This window comes from Trachypithecus francoisi, unplaced genomic scaffold, assembly GCF_009764315.1.
Source record: "Trachypithecus francoisi isolate TF-2019V2 unplaced genomic scaffold, Tfra_2.0 Lachesis_group5, whole genome shotgun sequence".
NCBI lineage: Eukaryota > Metazoa > Chordata > Mammalia > Primates > Cercopithecidae > Trachypithecus > Trachypithecus francoisi.
Window position 1 is genome coordinate 39,322,269 of NW_022681470.1, and position 13,075 is coordinate 39,335,343.

Genomic DNA, 13,075 nt, shown 5'->3' on the forward strand with positions numbered 1-13,075 from the left:
GGTTCTCTGTTTGCTCTTGTTTCTTGTGGGTCTACATATGTGTCTTTGCATTAAAGGGTTATTTATTCCAGTCTTCTCTGTCTGACTTGTTTTGTTTTTCATTAAATATATTTGCTTAGAGGTTTTTTTTGTTGCTTGTTTGTTTGTTTTGATTTGGAGTTTTGTTCTGTCACCCAGACTGGAGTGCAGTGGTACAAACATGGCTCACTGCAATCTCAACTTCCTGGGCTCAAGTGATCCTCCTGCCTCTGCCCACCAAATAGCTGGGACTACAGGTAAGCACCACTATACCCGGCTAATTTTTTTTTTTTAATAGAGATGATGTCTCACCATGTTGCCCAAGCTAGCCTGCTGGGTCACGGCCTCCCTTTCAGCTCTAGGAGGTATCTAAACCTCTGAATTGCCTCACTTCTAGTAAAGGATTGGAGTACTGCTCTTCCCAAATGGAGGGGATCCCAAAGGGAATATCCTGGCAGTGTGGGAAGGCTAGTTAGGGGTTTGTGCGTATGGGACCTGTGGGACAAACCTCCTACAGTGTGATGTTGCTAAACAGTCACTCTAATTTGATGTCTCCTTTGACTGATTTATAGAGCAGAGTTTCCAGAACTGGGGATGGTGGTCCCACCTCCCCGCTTTGCCTGTCTTCAGGAACAAATTTCCCTTCAGGCACTCTGAATTCTTCCCATGAAGATGTTTCCCCTGCCAGAAAACCCAAGATGGTGGAGAAGCTTGTTTTAAACCTCAATCTCACTTTTTCCATGGTAGAAACAGCAAGTTGGGGGAAAATTTTCCATGTACTTGTTGCTGGGCATAATGCGGGGAGGGGTATCTCAGATGTGGAAGTCCAATTCTCTTACCATCTGCTCAGAGTTTTTTCACTTCTCTGCATCCCTGGGAACTGTCTCATATTATATTTGAGTTCCAGGATTTCTGGCAACAATCTTAGCGTTGTACATTTGTTTTTGTTTTTCTGGATTGTGGTGGGTGGAGAGTGAAGCTAGCATCCTTCCATGCTGCCATTTTGGTACTCTATGTTACTATTTTTTATTTGTCCCTTCTGTTCTATGTTTCTTTTTCTTTCCTTTTCATTTTCTTTTAGATTAAGATGGGAGGGTAGGTCAATAATTTCTATATTTTTTCTCCAGTAATGTGTTTTCTTCTTCTTTTAGTGATTACCATATTGATTTCCAAATGCATCCTTGACATACTGGAGTTTGATGTAAACCAGTATTCCTAATGGATATGTATTATTGTTTTATGAGTCAATATTTATTTAGGCTAACTCACATATTTACCTTTTCTTTCTTTTTCGTTGATTTTTACTCCCCCAAGTTGCCATCTAGAAATTCTTTTTATGTCTAAAGAGCACCCTTTGATATTTCCTTTAGTGTTCATCTGAAAAATGTCTTTATTTTGCTTTTATTTCTGAAGAATATAGTTTCTGGATGTAGAATTCTTCTTGGAGTTGTTTCCTATTAACACTTTGAAAATGTTATCCCATTGTCTGTTGGCTTCCTTACTTCAATTTGAGGAGTCACCTGTCAGTTTTCATTGACATTGCTTAGTAGAAGAAAATAGTTCTTTTTTCCCCCTTTTCTTTACTATAATATGCCTCAGGTTTTATGCTGCTTGTAGCTTTGGAACTTCTGAACTAGATATCTTTTGTCAGTTTTAGGGAATTTTCAGTTATTATCTCTTTGCATTTTTCCTGCTCCATTCCCTCTATCCTGATAATTTTATTTTACATATTTTTGACTTTTTAAGTGTATTTTGTATACTTTTTTCTGTATTTTCCATTTTTCCTCCTCTGTGTGTTTCAGTCTGGATATGTCCTTTGCATCTAACTCCTAGTTCAACAATTTTCTCTTTAGTTGTGTATAATCTGTCATTCAACTCATCTGCCAGTTACTACTTTTCTTACTTGTAATCATTAAACTTTTTATTTCTAGAATTTCCATTTTTTATAATATTATCTATTTTGATATTTTCCTTTTTGTCTTATAATTACTTGAACTATACTAATAATAGTCACTTTAAAGTTCATATTTGAATTTTCTGTGCTTATTTCAAGTACCATTTCCCCACCCCCCCTTGGTTTTTGGAGAAATCTTTGAAAATATCTTGTTATTTCTGCTTGATTTATGAACATCATTGGTGAAAATTTGTAGAGCCAGTTTGAACCTCTGGATGAAGTTATTTTCCTCCAGAGAGGATTTTTACTTCTGACATACACTAAACTAGTAGCATCCAAATAACCTTAATTTACCCAGGGATTAAGTTGTTTCAAAGCTAGTTCTCATTCCCTTGATGATGAGCTGTTTCTTGTTTTCTCTGCTCTTTGGAGTTTCAACTGAAAGCTTGGGGTGTTTATCAGGGCCTCTTCTCCTTTGCTGTTTTGTAATTTTTGCCCCCTTCTGCCCTGAGAATCTGCCAAAAGCTCTGCTAAATTCCCCAGTAGCAATTTGTTTATATAATTGTCAAATGTCTTAAGAATAAAAGCTATGTCCAATGTTTTGCCCATTTGCTAAAGACCTATGGCTTTGTCTTGTGTCCCATTGTGACTTTAACACTGCAAATGCCTTTAGGGTGGCGAAAGTATTGTTATAAACTGACATTCCTGGTTTTTAGCATCCTCATTGTTTCTAACCTGTATATATTGATGTTGTTTTGTCTTAATTTTTTATAAATTTACTTTCACTTTGAAAGCGTATTATTTTTATCCAGTATTTCTAGGTGTTTTGTATTGGGAGAGTTTTTGTTTTGTTTCATTTTTATGTTATATCTGGTCTTCCATAGTCTAGATTTTATTTTTTCACTTAGTTGCATTTGTTTAGATCCAACATATATTTCTATTGCTTTTAATACTTTTTGTATGCTTTCTGAAAGTATTGCCAAGCTACACACAAATTTCCTGTGTGGGTACATTCTATTTAAAAATTGTTTTAAAACAATAACTATATAACTAGGTCATGTTCTAATTTCTATAAGTCAGATGAGTAACACACCATCTATGCCTTTGATGAGTTCATAGTCTATGTTTTCTTCTACAACATCAACCTCAAAGGGCACTTATAATACTGAAATTCATGAAATCTATTGTTCTTCAATAATAATGTTTTGTTTTTATTATTTAAAATTATTTTTATAGACAGAGTCTTACTCTGTTGACCTGGCTGAAATGCAATGGTGTCATCATAGCTCACTGCAGCCTCAAACTCCTGGGCTCAACTGATCTTCTTGCCTGAGCCTTCCAAGTAGCTAGGACTGCAGGTGCACACAACCACACCCAGTTAATTAGAGATGGGGTCTCACTGTGTTGTCCAGACTGATTTTAGTATCCCAGCCTCAAGTGATCCTCCTACTTTGGCTTTCCAAAGTGCTGGGATTATAGGCATGAGCCACTGTGCCCAGGCAATAATGATGTTTTGATATATGCGAGAGAATAACGGTTTCTAAATGGCAATAGGGAACCAGACACCCATTCTGAACTTGTATGGTGTGCTAGAATATCATTTGAGAAGCTTACAGAAGCAGCATCCTTGGGAAAGAAAATGGTTTTTATTAAAACAAGAAGATGGAGGGAACTCTTAAAGAAGTCAACAATCTGTGAAAGTTTGCTTATTACTAAGCAGGGATTCCAGGGGACAAGTGGAAAGATTTAAGGTAGGACAATAGAAGTGTCAAGGAAGACAGAATGTCATGTGGAGTATGGTCTAGTAAAAACAGCTGATCGGAGGAGGCCTGACATTTGGCATTAACTAATGTAACGAGGAGAGAGGCAATCTCTCTGAGGAAGGTGGGCGCTAGACCTAAAGGCCAACATACTTAGATAACATAACTGGGACTGATGTTCATGTCAGGGGTATCAGTCATCCCTAAGTCTGTTCTTAATACTAATGACCTGAGATGGCAGCAGTTGTGGGAACAGTGGTTTTTTCACATGAACTTAATGTCTGAAAAATGTCCTTGCTACTTTTTGTCTTTTCATTGCTTATAATATAGTGTTCTCCAACTTCGTGATTTTTTTTTTCTTTTAGATTTTAAAGTGGAAATTATCAAGGAACCAAAGATATTTTCACGCTCAAATAGGAAAATGTCCTTCCTCAAAAAAGCTCTTGTAAGGAAGCCATCAATGAGACCCAGGTGAGATATAGAATCTGGCTACAGCAACATCTTCAGGCACATGCTTTTGAAAAATCTCAATATGTCTAATGGCAAACTTATCTCTCTGTGTGTAGGTTTTCAGACCCTTTTCCATATACAATACATAAGGCACAGATACTCTTAGTATTTTAAATCATTTATTTTCTAAAATCAGCACTATGCGATGTATATATGTTATACAATAACTTTCCAAACTTAAACTATCATAGACATCTCATGTCAGTAAGTGCAGATCTACCTCCTTCCATGGGTGTACTATAACTTATATAGACATTTACATTGTCTTTAATTTTTTAATTGCTATACACAGTATCACAATAAACATCTTTGTACCTGTTTCTTTGCCTATTTGTGTCTTCTGGATTATGTACTGCTGTAGTAGCCTCCTAACCAGTTCCTTACTTCTTGTCTCTCTCCACTTACAATCAATCTGAGAATCAAACTCTGATAAGGTCCCACAACTAGGCAAAGACCCTGTGGCCTTTTCTTTCAGGAGTGCCCACCCACCTTTCTGTCCATGTACCTCAGCATAAGTGCCACCTTACATAAAAATTTCTCCAAATATTATGTTTGCTATAACTTCCTTCTCTTCTGAAACCCTAAATGTCTAAAGTACAGTATCAAGCATTTATATGTACTACTTTTTACTGATCTTGACTTTTTAGGTATGTTTTCCAACTTCTTGACTTGACCATAATTTTCTTGTGGGCCACAGCATTCACTTACTCATGTATTCATTTTCATTCAGTTACTGTCTATTATCTGTCATGGCAAGCTATATAAAAGGTCCTCTTCTAGATGTTGAGGATATGGTAGAACATACACATTGCTCTGGCGGAATATTTTGCATAGAAAAAATTCCCACAAAACATTTTCTTTTTTTAACTAATTTGTTTTTCTTGAGACAGAGTCTTATTTTTGTGTCCCAGCTGGAGTGCAGTGACTCAATCACAGCTCACTGCAGCTCGACCTCCCTGGGCTCAAGTGATCCACCTGCTTCAGGCTACCGAGTAGCTGGGACTACAGGCACATGCCACGATGCCTGGCTTTTTTTTTTTTTTTGGTAGAGACTGGGTCTTGCCATGTTGCCCAGGTTGGTCTCAAACTCCTGGGCTCAAGTGATCTTCCCACCTCAGCCTTCCAAATTGCTGAGATTACAGGTATTTGTACCCAGCCAAGAATGTTTTCATTTATTGATGACATTCATTGAGGGTGGTAAGTCTTTTGTCTCGTCTAACCACTGTAGATAGATCTTCCTCCCTTTCAGCAACTGAAATTATTCTCTGAGGTTCAATCATTTGTCACTTTTGCTTTTCCGATTTGTTCTAGTCAATGATCTCCAGTATGTCTATAGAAATACTTATTTTTCAATTTTGTTAAGCATGAATACCACAGAAGTCTTAAATCACATATCTGTAAGATATTTGAGTCCTAGAAGACATATCAGGGTCATATCGTCTAGTTTCGTGACTTCAGTTAAGACCAAGCAGAATAGCTCATGGATACTACAGTTGCAATTCTCTTAAACCTTTTCCCTATCCCTTATTCAATAAGTAAATGGCTATTGATTATATACTGTATTCTAGACACTCTGAGTTCTAATGATGCAAAAATAAGACATAAGACATAGTCCTTGCCCTTAATCTAATTATGTAACTAAAGAAAATGCAAGGCTGACCTTAAAATGTCATGATACAATATTAGCTAATTACTATGGGAGTGAAAGGAGAGAGAAATTTTGAGTGAGGATCAGGAAAAGTTAGAATATCAGAAGATGCTCAGAATAGCATGTGCAAATTCAATTGCAAAGAAATTAGAGTATTTTGTAGGTAGGGATAAACCCTAACCAAAGGTGAAGATAAAACACAAAGCTATAAATTCATGAATATAAATGTACTATTCAAAGACTTGAAAATAGTCCAGTGATGTTGAAGTATAGAGTGCATGTGGCGAGGGGACATAAAACATAAAAAGCCAGATTGAGACCAAATAATTAGAAAAAGGTATTGGGTAGATTATTAAGGAATTTGCATTGATTAAATGGCAATGAGGGTATTCTTTGGGGTTTGCTGGAGCAGTGGGTGGCAGAAATATCTACTATATAGATTTTTAAAATATTACTCTGACAGAAATGAGAGTATAAGGAGTCAGACATCCAGAGGTTGAAGGCAGAGATAATGTAGTTGGAAGGTCTTTGCAGTGTTCAGGAAAATGATGAAGATCTGAAGTAAACAGTGGAAGTGGAAATGGAAGGGAAAATACAGATATACAAAGCAATGAAGGGAGAAAATCAGACTTCTGGAATGGTAGAGCAAGAACCTTGTAAGTAGTCTCTCCATAAAAGTAAAACTGGGAAAACTTGGCAAAAAGAATTTCAGAACTCTGTAAATTAACTGAAGGCATATAACAAATAAAAAATTGCTCATCCAAGAAAACTACCAAACCTCAGTAAGAATAGTGTAATCTGTGCCATTTTAACTTGTAATCACTCACATCACCAACAAGCTTCACAGTCATGAGTACCAGCCATCTTGCTGCCAGCAGAGGGCACTGATATGGTCTGGAGCTCCACAAAAAAGCCAATGACCAGGAGCACTGTCAAAACCAATAGTAAGCCTCGTGGCCCAAAAATTGGGAGGCCACTATCACAGCCACTTAAGGCAGTACTAGTTCAGCAAGCAGTAAAACATTTAAAAGTAAAAAAGGGAAATCTGGGAGCAAGATATTCCCAAGGGACTGTGCAAATGCTGTGCAGACGCTCAAGAGAGACCAAAGAGGAACCCAGTTATCTATTTATCATTGGGTTATCATAAGGCCTGAAAACTAGTATAAAAAAGAAAATTAAGAATTAAAAAGAGAAAAAACTGAGCAGACACTTTAGTAGCCACACACTTCAGGGGAGATATATGCCACAGAACTAGCCCAAGTAAGACATTTAACAAAAAACAAAATATAAAAAGCAAACAAAACCATCAACAGCAGCAACCTTTGGTGGATGTGTGATGGGGTATAAATTCAGACTCCAGGGTTGCAATAATATATTATCCCAAATTCAACTTTAAACAAAAAATTATAAGATACATATACAAACAAAATCCGAGGAAATTATGGTCCATCCACAGGGCGAACAAAGGCAGTCAACAGAAACTCTCTTTAGGGTAATTCAGATGTTAGACTAAAGACTTCCAAGTAATAGGTTCAAAAAACTAAAGAAAATCATGTCTTAAGAATTAAAGGAAAGTATGATGATAATTAATCAAATATAGAATATCAATAATGAGATAGAAATTATAAAATATAATGAAAAATCTGGATTGAAAAGTACATAACTGAAATGAAAAATTTACTGGAGGCAATCAATAACAGATTTAAGTTGACAAAAGAGTCGTAGAGATCCACACATAGACACATCATAATCAAACTGTTGAAATATAAAGACAGAAAAATCTTCAGTGCTACAGGAGAAAAAGAACATATTTTCAGGGGAACTACAGCAAGATTAAAGTTTATTTCACATCAGAAACAATGATACCAAAAGTAGTGAGATTATATATTTAAACTAAACTCAAAGAAAATAAATAATAACTGCTAGTGTGTAGTACCTAAAATAAAGAGAAAAACATAGAAAATCCAGGTAAATAAGTTAATTTTTTGTAGAGATCAATAAAATTGTTAAACTGTAAGGTATATTGACCAGGGGAAAAGAGATGATACAGATAATAAAAATCTGGGTTTAAAGAGGGCATATAATCACTGCCCTGCAGAAATTAATAAGATTGTAAGGAAATGCAAGAAACACACTAGGCAACTTAGATGCAATATATAAATTTCTAGAAACACCCAAATCATTGAAGTAAGCTAGCTACTTTTCAAGGAAAAGTAGAAAATGTGAATAAATCTATAATAAGAAAAAAATCAAATTAGTAATTTAAAATTTTCTCACATAGAAACACTCAGGCACAGACAGCTTCACTGGAGAACTCTATGAAATATTTAAAGGATAAATAATGTCACTATTCCATGAACTCTTTGAGGAAACAGAGAAAGAAGGAACATTTGCTGACTTATTCTATGAAGCCAGTATTTTCCTGATCCCAAAGCCAGACCAAAGACATCATAAGAAAAGAAAACCACAGACCAACACTCTCTCTAGTTTCTAATGAAAACTTTCAATACAATATTAGCAAATCAAATCCAGCAATATATAAAAAAGATCAGTGGACAGGCATGGTGGCTCATGCCTATAATCTCAGCACTATGGGAAGCCGAGGTGGACAGATTGCTTGAGCTCAGGAGTTTAACACAAGCCTGGGCAACATGGTGAAACTCCATCTCTACCAAAAAAAAAATAAAAATGCAAACATTATTAGCGGGGAATGGTGGTGCACGCCTGTAATTACAGCTACTTGGGGGCTAAGCGGGGAGATCTCTTGAGCCTGGGAGGTCAAGGCTGCAGTGAGCTGTGTTCATGTCACTGTACTCCAGCCTGGGTTACCAAGTGGAATTTATCCTAGGAATACAAGGAATGCAAAAACCAGTTAATACACCACATTAATAAAATAAGGGGGAAGAAATTCACATGATTATCTCAATTGATGTAGAAAAAAGGTTTTTACAAAATCCAACACACACGTGTGATTTTTAAAACTCTCAATAAAATTAGAATAGAAGGGAACTGTCTCATTCTGATTATGGGCATCTATTAAAAATCTATGGCTAACATTATACTTAATGAAATAGGTGTATAAAGGAAGAAGAAGTTGGTCAAGATGTGGGTGTGTGTAGAGAGGTTTAAATAATAACTATAACATAAAGATGAGGTTTGATGTGGGCAGTTGAAATGTAGAAGTGGAGCTCATGGGAACTGGAGATATAATTTCACCATATCAATAAAATTTAAAATCACTTCCTCATATCAATAAAAATTGAAATCACAGAGGAGGCACAGATTACCCAGGAAAAACCATAAAGCAAAAGAATAGAGGATTAAGGATGAAACATTAGGGGCACCTTTATTTGAGGAGCAGTGAAAGAAGAAATCAGCAAAGGAAATTTAGAATCATTAATTGAAAACTGCTAATCATGCTCCACCTTGTCCCGACCAGCGGATCATTAACACAGACCTTGGAGGAGGGGGTGGGAATTTAGAGAGACAAGAGACACAAGAAATGGAGACAAGACAGTATTCTGATCAAGTCTCATTTAATGGCGGCGGTGCAATGCCTTATATAGGCTGGCAGGGAAGAGAAGTGCAGCAGAGCAGGCGGGAGGAGAATAATGACAGACGTCACCAGGCGCATGCTTGGTAGACTTAAGTCTTTCCCGGGCGCGGGAGGTAATCTACGCGCGGGCGGGAAAAGTTCGCGCGCGGGTAAAGTTGATGATGAAGAACCAGGAAGTGCGCCATCTTGTCTCCACAATGCAGAGCTTAAGCAACAGAGGCCGCGGCAATTTCCGAGCCTCACGGCTCCGGACACCACCTCACAGAAATGACTGCTAATTAAGAGTTGTTTTAAATCCATAATGTAAAAAGAGAATTCCCTTGAAAAAATTGTCCCCATTAAAATATCTACCTTCATCTTCCATTGGGAAGGAAGATATTGGACCAAGCTCAGAAACGGTACATAAAGTTCAAGTTAATCACCAAAGAAATAGATTTAGCCAATCCATCCACAATGCTCTTCACATATGGCTAAGGTCCTATAGCCTGGGCAATGCCCTTCGACATTTGTTATTGAAACAGAATCCAGAATCATCATTCCTTTCTCTCTACCAAAGATGCTTTCTTGTTTTCCAGAAACTTGACAGAAGTCCTCTTAAATACACAGCACTTGGAGTTCTTCAGGGAGTTCCTCAAAGAACGGAAGGCTGAAAGCCCATTGCAATTCCTCATAGCTGTACAGAAGATCAGTATAGAGACCAATGAAAAGATTTGCAAGTCTCTCATAGAAAACGTAATCAAGACTTTCTTCCAAGGCCGACTCTCTCCTGGTATGCATCCTCTTCTGATCCTGTTTTCTCTCTCTTTAGTGTCTTAAGAGAATAGCCTGTCTTGTGTGAGTCCCCAGAGAGAGCGGTACAGAGCAGCAGCCACATGGGGCAATATTGAGACAGATTAAGAGGGAAGGCAAAAGCAGAGAACAGTAAGAATAAATCCAAAGTCTTTTTTTTTTTTTTTTTTTTTTGAGGCGGAGTCTCGCTCTGTCGCCCGGACTGGAGTGCAGTGGCCGGATCTCAGCTCACTGCAAGCTCCGCCTCCCGGGTTTACGCCATTCTCCTGCCTCAGCCTCCCGAGTAGCTGGGACTACAGGCGCCTGCCACCTCGCCCGGCTAGTTTTTGTATTTTTAGTAGAGACGGGGTTTCACTGTGTTAGCCAGGATGGTCTCAATCTCCTGACCTCGTGATCCGCCCGTCTCGGCCTCCCAAAGTGCTGGGATTACAGGCTTGAGCCACCGCGCCCAGCCAATCCAAAGTCTTAATACAAGTTGTATTACCCTGTTCTCACACTGCTATGAAGAAATTCCTGAGACTGGGTAATTTATAAAGAAAACAGGATTGACTGACTCACAGTTCCACGTGGCTGGGGAGGCCTCAGGAAACTTAAAATCATGGCAGAAGGCACCTCTTCATGGAGCAGCAAGAGAGAGAATGAGTGCCAAATGAAGGGGGAAGTCCCTAGTAAAATCATCAGATCTCATGAGAACTCACTCACTATCATGAGAACAGCATGGGGGAAATCACCCCCGTGATTCAATTATCTCCACCTGGTCCTGCCCTTGACGGGTGGGGATTATTACAATTCAAGGTAAGACTTGGGTGGGGTACACAGAGCCAAACCACATCACTGCACCCCAGCCCCTCCCAAATCTCATGTTCCCACATTTCAAAACACAATCATGCCCTTCCAACATTCCCCCAAAGTCTTAACTCATTCCAGCATTAAATCCAAGTCCAAAGTCTTATCTGAGACAAGGCAAGTCCCTTCTGCCTATGAGCCTGTAAAATCGAAAGCAAGTTAGTTACTTCCTAGAAACAATGGAGATACAGGCATTGGGTTAATACACCCATTCCAAATGGGAGAAATTGGCCCAAACAAAGGAACTCAGTTCCCATGCAAGTCCAGAATCCAGCAGGGCAGTCATTAAACCTTAAAGTTCCAAAATGATTTCCTTTGACTTCATGTCTCACATCCAGGTCACACTGATACAATAGGTGGGCTCCCACAGCCTTGGGCAGCTCCACCCTTGTGGCTCTGCAGGGTACAGCCCAACTCCCAGTACCAATTTACTGTATTAGTCCATTCTCACACTGCTATGAAGAAATATCTGAGACTGGGTAATTTATAAAGAAAAGAGGTTTAATTGACTCACAGTTCCACATGGCTGGAGAGGCCTCAGGAAACTTTCAGTCATGGTGGAAGGCACCTCTCTACAGGGTGGCAAGAGAGAGAATGAGTGCCCAGCGAAGGGGGAAGCCCTTGTAAAACCATCAGATCTCATGAGAACTCACCCACTATCACTGAAACAGCATGGGGGAAATCACCCCCGTGATTCAATTATCTCCACCTGGTCCTGCCCTTGACACATGGGGATTATTACAATTCAAGGTGAGATTTAGGTGGGGACACAGAGTCAAACTATATCACTAGTAAAAGGAGCCAAGTCTAAGATACTTTCACATGTATCCTCTCATTTCATTCCATTTTATTTAATTCTAAAAATAGAATTTTATTTAATCCCTGTAATATAGGGATAGGCAGCTCCACTTTACTAATGAAGAAAAGGAAACACAGAAAAGTTAACTAGCTCATACACTTGGTAGAACTTGAATTCAAATTCAAGTCATTTGACCATTAAACCAACTAGCCTGAAGTTAGATACAAAAAGCAAGAGTTAGCTGCCTGCAAAGGTGGAGTATCCACCACCCATGAACTGTGAAGAGAGTTGTACTGGGAAGGAGAACTGTATGCCTGAAAATCTTTGTTTCATAAGTTGTGTCTTATATTGTTTCCTAAGGTGGGAGGGTAAATATGGTAAATAAAATCTTGTCTAAAAGCAGAAATTGCAAGTAATGCAAAGCAGTGAAGATAAAGCCTCTTGTTTTGTCACAGATGGTACTTTTGTGTGTTTGGTTTTTGCTTGTAGTAAACCAAGATAAGAAAATAAATTTTTATGAATATAGATAATATAGAAAAATATGTCAAATTAGCACATCTTTATTTGTAAGCAATATTTATTTGTTGAATCTCAGGATGTTGAGATGTATACAATATTTTGAATGAGCTAGAAGAGGAATAGTGTCCACATCCTATCTTTGATTATTTTCAAATCTCATTAATGAACACAAGTTTCTGAACAACTGGAGAACCATACTGCCCTCGCAATACTTACCTGGAATCTTGGGTTCCCCATCTGCCCAGCAATCTAACTATAATCCTTCTGCTCTCCCTAAATCCGAATTTTTCAAACCGGCTGCAGAAATAAGTCCTTTGAAAATTTCTTTCCCCTTAAGCACTCATCCTCAAAATTTGAATGAAACTAAGTGAGGAAAAGCTTTTGGTTTACAAATGCATTTGCACATAACATTTCAAATATGCTTTGGAGATTTTCAAACAAACTATGGCGGGATCAGAGTCTAGCCAGATTGAAAATGGGGGCTGTGAGACTCTAAGATAAAAAAAACCACCACCTATCTCAGAAATGGTAGATGAGGATTACGGCTTCTTTTCTCTCTTGCATTTTCTAGAAGAAATGCTGCAGTGTGATGCCCCTATTATCAAAGAAATCACTCCCACGCGTCATGTCACCACAACCACACTATTAATTCTCCAGGGATATATTATGAAATCTATAGAAGAAAAGTGGTGAGTATACTTAGTGAAGGAAAGGATTCTTCCTGGAGTTACTCCTT

At 38.1% G+C, this 13,075-nt stretch overlaps 1 protein-coding gene across 1 annotated transcript in view; it reads left to right on the forward strand.

Annotated features, from left to right (window-relative positions):
- The window catches only part of RGSL1 (regulator of G protein signaling like 1), a 109,374-nt gene that overhangs the window by 63,826 nt on the left and 32,473 nt on the right, over positions 1 to 13,075 (forward strand). Inside the window, exons 11-13 of the mRNA XM_033197828.1 lie at positions 4,038 to 4,143; positions 9,962 to 10,155; positions 12,911 to 13,028. Of these exons, the coding sequence (XP_033053719.1) occupies positions 4,038 to 4,143; positions 9,962 to 10,155; positions 12,911 to 13,028 (418 nt within the window). The remainder of the gene's footprint in view (positions 1 to 4,037; positions 4,144 to 9,961; positions 10,156 to 12,910; positions 13,029 to 13,075) is intronic.